Source organism: Gossypium raimondii, chromosome 2 (genome assembly GCF_025698545.1).
Source record: "Gossypium raimondii isolate GPD5lz chromosome 2, ASM2569854v1, whole genome shotgun sequence".
In the NCBI taxonomy this organism is placed as follows: domain Eukaryota; kingdom Viridiplantae; phylum Streptophyta; class Magnoliopsida; order Malvales; family Malvaceae; genus Gossypium; species Gossypium raimondii.
Genome location: NC_068566.1, coordinates 34,141,368 through 34,149,851, shown reverse-complemented (window position 1 = coordinate 34,149,851; position 8,484 = coordinate 34,141,368). Strand labels below are relative to the sequence as shown.

Genomic DNA, 8,484 nt, shown 5'->3' with positions numbered 1-8,484 from the left:
AAGTAGGTGGTTGAGTCTTTATTTGGTTTGAAGGAAGCTCTGTTGTACTGTTTGTTGGGTTAGTAAGGTTATCAGTTGGAGTCATGGTTTGATCCACGCTCACCGCATCAATTGTAGCTACAAATGTTCAACAAGGGGAAGAGAGAGAAAAGAGATGATGATGGAGACAAGGGTTCGATTCACCTGAGTTAGGCAAAGAGCCAAAGTAAGGGAGTTAAGGGGAGAAGACTATAGTTGGGAAAAATGCTTAGGGTAGCTAAAAGGGAAGAAGATCCTTTCTTATTCGTGCCTTAGGGTAAATAAGGGAAAAGTCCTCATGCCCAATAATGCCCTGTCACCGACAACACAGGTGGTGGCCCACTAATATGGTCAACTAGGTGGCAAATCCATTATGTGTTTATTGTCATCAAGGGAAAAGTTTGGTTTGACATCCCTTTTGTTAATGTAATACGAGATTTGTTAAGTCTCAGTAGTCTCTTAATAGTCCCCTTTTGGTGATAAGTGCGTACCCACTAATAACATGTGACATAATAGAGGTCTCGCTAATAGCATGTAGCCCAAGATAATTAGCCTTATGGAAGGTCTAAGGCATGCAAGTGGCTAGTCACAGAATGACCAATCATGTGGTGAAAGGCGAAAGGTCGTCCAAAGGTACTTCTCAAGTGACTTCTTACATCACCAAGTGTAGAAATTGGTTAAGAATATAACAATTATATATAATATTCATATATCACTTAATAATTACATCAAAAGTTGTACTACTCTACACACATCGAAGTGTTGAGTATGTTTGTATCTATTCATCAAAACAAACATATAATACATATTAAAGACATACTAAAAATAAAAGGAGTCTCCATTATTTGTTTAGGTTATTCAAGGTGGTGGCGAATCATCCATGGCAGCAAGACGCCACTGTTGGTGGTTTCTTCCTTCTCCCTTCCATTGGAGCTGTCGCAATGCATGCATGGCACCAATTTAGTTAATCATTTCAATATATGATATCATTATGAGAAATTTGAGTTTTAAAATAATTTTAATAAGGAAAAAATTACTAATTTTTAAATTTAATGATTCTACTAAATGGACAAACCACAAAATTTTAATTCAACTAATCTAATTGATCAGTTGCTGATTTTTAATTAAATTGATTCAACTAACAAGTCCAATTTTTAATGGATTTATTGACTTATCAAACCGAATAAATCACTGATTCTCGGTAAACAGGCAGATTGATATCACCTCTGCCATCAACATCATGGAGAGACAGACCTGATGTTAAGGGGCAGAAGCATGGAGGATGAATCTTGGCAATTGTTGTTCAGCTGCCAATGTGCCTGCTCCACATTAGTTTTCTCCTTTTCCTTCAGCTAAAGAACGGCATTTTAAGTACAACTTACACAATAAGTAAGCTAAAAAAAATAAAAAATAAAAAACTCATCAGCTTCACAGAAATTACATTTGATTAATTTTTTACCTTCTTTGCAAGTATGTTATTCTGTTCTTGCAGTGCTTTGTCCTGCATATGGAACAAATCATAATTTCGTATATATGCTACTTGGATTTGGATATTATGATAAGACATGGACTCGTATGAGACAGGAATATGAGGTTTTCATATATTTGGAGGGTTATTATTAGAGAATTATATCCTATATCATGTCTGATATATTTTTAATATAAGGTGTCGGATTCTTTGAAAAGAAATAATGAAAAAATCAGAGCATAATATATGTTAAAATAATACAATGAAAGCTGGTTTTGACATTTTTGGTTTAGTAGAATATTTAAAATGAGCTCAGGAATTAGATATTTATAAGAGAAACCATGGCATACCTTTTTCTGAAGCTCAGAAATTGATTCAAGCATAAGTTGATTCTGCAAGTTAAACATTATCAACAGCCAAGTTATGTTGCTGCAGAATTATAAGCAAAATTATATGCATGCATGCATGCATAACTTCTCGTACAAAAGTAAGATTTGATATTCGAATTTTGTTAGCAGGGGCGAATTTGAAGGCAAGCAGGGACTCTGACTTTTCAAAAAAGATTTTTGAATTCACCCCTAATTGTTTGGGTGGTGAAGACGCTATTTTTAATCAATACGATCATATATTGGACCGATTTAAAATATAAATCATGAAAATCTTTGACACCAAGGAAAATAATGTTTTAGTATATATATTGTAGGAGTGATTTAAACCTTTCTGGATCTTATGCGTTTAAGGGCAGAATCAAGTTGTTGCTCCAAATTTTGAAGCTCTCTAAGACTCAAATTCTGGATATCTTCTCCTTCGTAATGCCTAGAAATATAATTAATTATTTTAGTAAAAGAGAAAGATGCATGCCTCGAATGTATCTGAAATTTGAAGCCATTGGGGGGTACCTCAGGTTTCTTTGTAAAGTCTCCATTCTAGCTTTAAGTTTTGCATGTTCCCAGGTCCAGTTTCCCTGTATTGAAATCATCCCAACGTCAACAAGTAGAACAGATTTGGTGTCTTCAAATTTTTCATGGTTTGATCCATGAACATCCCCTTTCCCAAAAAAGCATGTTTTAAAAAAATTAAAGATTTGCAAATGAAGTTTACATTTTGTTGAATTTCATCTGTAGCACATTGGATCTCAGTATACGAGTTTCTTTCATATCGTTCAAGGATCCTTTCCATGCTGCACAAGAAGTAAAAGATCGTCATCAAAGATTTAAAAATATAAAACAAACCTTAAACGGGTTAAAAAAAAAATACTTTTTCGAAAATATTTCACTTCATTGAAAAACTTGTACTCAATTAAATCTTAAGACGTTCAAAATGCATCAATTAAACTTTTTGATTAATAATTTCCGTTTTTCACCATTAATGTGCCTAATAGCTATTATGATGTTGATGTAACAATTTAAGTCAACGATAATAAAGCATTCAAAAATATATACATTCTTTAAAATTTCAAGTAATAAATAAATAATAAAAGGAAGTTAAATTTTTGAAAAATATAAAATTCTTTTTAGTTCATTATTTACAATTTTATTGAAGTAAATTTTATATGATTAAATAATTTTGTTATTTAAGTTTTAGGCTCCATTTATTTCAAATAAAAGCTAACTAATAAGGCTCTATTTACCAAAATGTCTTCGGACATTTTCTAGTCGACTTTAGCTACGTATTAACATAAAACATATAGTACTATCAATTATCAATCAATTCACATTCAATTATCAATTTATACAAATTTTACAATTTATTTAATTTAGCCTCTAAAATTGGGACTAACATAACTTTCAATTTAAAGCTTTAAGTTGAATTCTGATTTCACTGTTATACATTAGAGACCTCCTATTTCTTATTTTTACATTCAATTTTACATTTTATTCAGTTTAGTCCCTAATCAAAAACCATCAATTAAGCTTTACAATTTAATCCTTTTTCACATCTAAGCTTAAAATCTATCAACTTAACACCTAAAACTTCAAAAATCAACAATGACAACTTTTAAAACTTTAACAATTTTACAAATTAGTAAATGGGCTAACTAAATCAAACTCCCATGACCTCAAATTAATAAAATTTACAATAAAATAACCAAGGACTTACTTGAAATTTGAAGTTAAAAGCTTGGAGCCTTAATAATAGCGTCTCCCTAATTGTCTTCATGTTTTACGATTTTACCATAAATCTAAGCCCTTTATTCTACTAATTTAATAATAATAAATTACCTTTTATTTAATCTTTATTCTATTATTTTTAAGCTAATTAATTATTTAAACAAATATTGTAGTCATCATGTGGTGTACTACTAATTATGCACTTAGATAATATTATTAATTTAATGTTATGTAATACTAATTTTTGTTTGAAAGCTAATTTATTATTATTCAATCTTTGCTTTTTGATTTTTTATAGCACAATCAGAATCATCTATTCGCTTTGGTTGTTTTCAATTTATGAATGTTAATATTCTAGCTTAATAATTGAGTAATATTATATGCAAAAAATATAAATATAAAATTATAGATATACAATAAATTCAATTAAACAATGAAAATATAAGAAAATTTCAAATGTATATTTGTTTAATTGAAAATAAATTTTATGAAATATTTTCAGGAAATTCACCAAATAACAAAAATATTTGACATAAATTTATCCAAACACTAGAGAAAGCTTTTCTAGAAAAGTAAATCATTTTTCAAAAATCATTTTCAGTGTAACATACTAACCTTAATTTTTAAAACTAAGTTTTCTTACCCATCACGGGTTGATTGTGTGAACTAAGTTTGAGGGAAATTTTAAAATTTTAAGATTTCATAAATAATATATTATTTATAAATTACTTTATAATATATTATTTGTATATTGTGAGGAGTAACCCAATTATTATAATATATATATATATATTGGTTTACGTATATATTGGTTTACGTTATTTTCTTAGAAATATTTTTCAAAGAAATTTCGAGAATTGTCATAAGAATGAAAAATTATACTTGTTTTTTATTTCTTTTAAATTAAACCAGAAATTAATAAAGATTATATACATATATATATATATATTGTTATTAATTAGGTTATTTGAGTAAATATTGAACAAAAGTTTATAATTCTTGGAAAAAGTTTTTATGCTTTATTGTCCTCCAAATTATTTTATAAAAGAAATTCTTATAAAAATTTCATATTATTGCGATTGAATTTTTATTTTAATTTTTTACTTTTAGCTAATTTTAATATTTGCTAAGTTATATTGGGCGGATTGTTGTTGCGTTTGATTTTGTAAATGTATGTGTTGGAATGTTGCTTTTTATGTTATTTTGGATTCTCTTTTAATTTTATTAATCGAGTTTTAACTTGGTTGATATCGTTATTATTACAATAATAGATTGAACGCACTTAAACATGTTTTTGTTTCAATTTCAATATTAAAAGAGGTATAAGTAAAAATAAAGAGAGTATCGAAAATAATAATAATAACGAGCATTATTGCATCATTTATATTATCCGGAGATCATCATTATCACCCTTGTTTGAACAATGATATTTTCCTTAATTCACATGATTTTATCATTGTTATTATTAATGACATTTAAAAACTAAGAGTCGTTTATGTAATCATGTGTTTGGGTCACATGAAGAAAACAAATGCGTGAATCGTGACAGTAAAATCCAATTTTATGTATGAATTCATAATAGAACCTTTTTAAAATTATTTATTATTTATATCTACCAATATTAATTATTTGTTAAATGATATTTTATTTTGTTCAAAAACATGTTTATTCATAATTATGTTTATAAAAGAATCAAATGTTTGATAATTATTTTGTCTTTATTTTTATAATACAATTTATAATCATTTAATTTTTTAATTTTAAAATTATGTCAAAAAGAATCTAGACAAACGGATGTCTAGATTCAAATGAACGTGTCCAAATTGAAATTTTAATAATTTGCTTTTTATAAAAGGATGAAAACCTTTAGTCAAAAGCTGAATTTGATGTGTTTTATGGAGAGAATTAATTGATTTTTAAAAAGATGAGAGACTTTTTTAGCAGTTGAGCAAAAAATAATAATAACAATAGATTGAAGTCTAGAAGTTGCTTCTTCCCTTATGAGACAAAGCTGAATATATTATGATAGGCGGTAAGATTGAAAATAAGATGATGTTGAAGTGAGAGGTAAATTCAAAATTAATATAGTGTGAGTTTGGAATGCGAAGGTAAATATTTGTGGTAATTAAGATAATGATGATAGTATTTCAGTAAAAAAATAAAATGCAAGTAAGAGGGGGTGAAATCAAGTCTTTTCCCTCACATTTACTAGATTCGACCCTCACCTCTCCTCCACTGAAATTGAAGCGATTCACTGCATTTAAAATTCCCCCTACCCTCCAAAGTTACATCTACTATTATACCAGCGACTACTTGACTGCAAATAACATTCAACTTTTTTCCCCTTTAGTTCTTAGGTACTCTTGAGATTGAACCCTAGCAAACAACCTTTCACTGTGTGCCTTCTTCTTTTCTGCATTATTATTCTCTTCTTTTATGTTTTAAACACCATATTCATTCATCCAACTTGAGCATAAAAATAACAAGAAATCAAAAATGAAAAAGGAATCGTACCAAGACTCAGTCGCGTATTCAAAGAGTTTGCCTTTCGAAGAGAAGACCATCAAAGCGACTTGAGCATCACAAAGCACAGAGATTTCATGGGCTTTCTTCATCAAGCCCGACCTTCGTTTCGAAAACGTCACTTGCCTGTTGATCTTATTCTCTATTCTCTTCAGTTGAACCCTACCCCTTCCCATTTCTTTCTCTTTATACGACTGACAGCGGAAGGAGAGTTATAAGGGTATGTTTGGGCAGGTTGCGAAAGAAATGGTGTAAATCTGCGTGTGTATATATAGGTACAGTGTCGAGTGGTATTTGAGGTGGTATTCAGAAACAAGAATGGTTTGATCAAAAGAGTTGTCGAATTCCCATTGGCTTAAATGCTCTGCAACAGCCTTAGTTGTCTGCTTTTTATACCACCGCATGGATTCTTTTCTTTTTCTACATTTTGTCTCTGATTCCTACTATTTTTAGTTCTCCCCCAATGCAAGTACAATTCCAATTTTATGTCTACCGTAAATTCCGCATCAATTTAATCAAGTAAATAAAACATTCCTACATTACATTAAAAATCACTTACCTCCAAAAATTTAAGATTAATTATATGATGCAACAAAGTTTTAAGTTTTAAAAATATTCATAATTTTTTCAATTTAGTCTTGGAATGTATCATATACTCACTTATTTTCTTAAAATAATTTTATACTTAAAAAATTAAATTAAAAAATTTAAATGATAACGTAACATAATTTCAAAGTACTATATCATCATATGTTAAGGAAATCCAAGTTTAGGGACCAAATGGTGAAAACTACAATTTTCAACGTTAATGTTCAACCACCAAAATAGAAGATGTTACTTTATCCCAAAATTATTAATTTGTCTAAAAATTATATGAAATCAAAAGTAGGGTTAATATATATGGAAGTATTTAAACTTGTCAATTTATATCTATTTGGTGTCTCTTTTTTTTTTTTTTACTTAATTGGTACTTAAACTTAGAATCCATAAGCCAACTTAATACTTTTTTAAGGTACTTGACTACCACTATTAAAATACGCTGGCATGACATTAATGACCAATAAAATGGTGACAGATGACAGGCTTACATTTTGACACATGGCAAAAAATTATAATTATTTTTATGAAGTATATTTTTTTGTCACGTGTCATTATGTTATTGATTGTTAACATCATCTCAATATATTTTAACGGTGTTAGCCTAATATCAAAAAAAAAACTAAATTAACTTGCATTTCCTAAGTTTAAATACCAATTAGATAAAAAATGAATACCAAATAAATATAAATTTTGAAATTAAATTAAAATTTATTTTTCTTCTCATCGCTTTAATATATAACATTGATTTCTATAATCACTTACAAGTTTACCAATTTACTTCAAGATTAAATCAACATGATGTTAATTGCTCTCTTATATAATAATAACAACAATAATAATTACCATTTGTAGTTGTAAGACCATATAAAAGTCTAATTAAGTAATTGTAGATTAATCTTTATTTAACTGATATTATTGTTATAATTTAAAAGATATTGATTCGAACTTAAAATCTTTTACTTTGAAATTTGATGGTTATACATAATTTAGGCATAATATAAAAATATAGTTAGTTAATTAATTATTTTAATAAAAACAATGAATAAAATATTAAGATCAAAAGTTTAAAAAATAAAATTTTTAAGTTTTGACACAATGTTTATTTCTATTTATAACCCTTTAAATTTTTAATTGACACATCCTTTTAATTGTTGCAATAACAATAATATTAACTGAATTAAAACTTAATCAACTTAAATGTGATGATTTAATCAAATATTAATCACATAGTAAGATTATAAAATAAATCTAAGTTGTAAAATCATATATGTATATATATAATTATGAGTGTCTTCATCAAGATATTAATATGTTTAATTATTCATGTCTCTTATTATTTTAGTTTAGAATTTACTTTTTTTAAAGAAAAAAAACCTACCATGTTTTATTAACTACCAACATTTCCCACCATCAATAACCTCTTTTCCATATATTATTAAGTTGTTTGAATTTTCACCAATTACATTCCATATTTGGAGTAAAAATAAATTAAATGTGATGTATGATTTTAATATTAAATAAAAATTAAATATTATAATTATATTTTTTTAAGATAAGGACGAAGGTTTTCTAAGGTTTAATTCTTAAATTAAAATTTAAAATCACTGCAAGTATTTTTTTTCTATCACACCAATAACTTTAATTCACATCTCATAATTAGTTAAAATATATTAGATGCACATGAATAAAATTTTACCTAACAAATTTATAAAAAATGTAAAATTAAATATTACTTCAATTGATATAGTAAAATTAAGGTAGTGA

General features: G+C 27.3%; 1 protein-coding gene across 2 annotated transcripts; it reads right to left on the bottom strand.

Annotated features, from left to right (window-relative positions):
- Nucleotides 1-695: 695 nt before the first annotated feature.
- LOC105788478 (truncated transcription factor CAULIFLOWER A) lies at nucleotides 696-6,553 on the bottom strand. Of its 2 annotated transcripts, none has more exons than XM_012615398.2 (8): nucleotides 6,112-6,553; nucleotides 2,588-2,666; nucleotides 2,386-2,450; nucleotides 2,203-2,302; nucleotides 1,837-1,878; nucleotides 1,478-1,519; nucleotides 1,273-1,364; nucleotides 696-951 (listed from the first exon to the last, which is right to left on the bottom strand). In XM_012615398.2, exons 1-8 carry the CDS (start codon nucleotides 6,294-6,296, stop codon nucleotides 873-875), a joined length of 684 nt encoding a protein of 227 aa, XP_012470852.1. In that variant the 5' UTR covers nucleotides 6,297-6,553; the 3' UTR covers nucleotides 696-872. The 2 variants fall into 2 exon arrangements, with proteins under 2 accessions (XP_012470852.1, XP_012470851.1); XM_012615397.2 differs by having other exon boundaries at nucleotides 1,273-1,370; nucleotides 6,112-6,550.
- Nucleotides 6,554-8,484: the final 1,931 nt, after the last annotated feature.

Excerpts from the sequence above, each read along its gene's own strand:
- LOC105788478 (XM_012615397.2), bottom strand. The coding sequence starts at position 6,296 with ATGGGAAGGGGTAGGGTTCAACTGAAGAGAATAGAGAATAAGATCAAC. Across the intron at positions 1,879-2,202 it reads AACGCATAAGATCCAGAAAG|AATCAACTTATGCTTGAATC; the intron begins GTTTAAATCACT and ends TTTAACTTGCAG. Across the intron at positions 1,520-1,836 it reads TTTCTGAGCTTCAGAAAAAG|GACAAAGCACTGCAAGAACA; the intron begins GTATGCCATGGT and ends TTCCATATGCAG.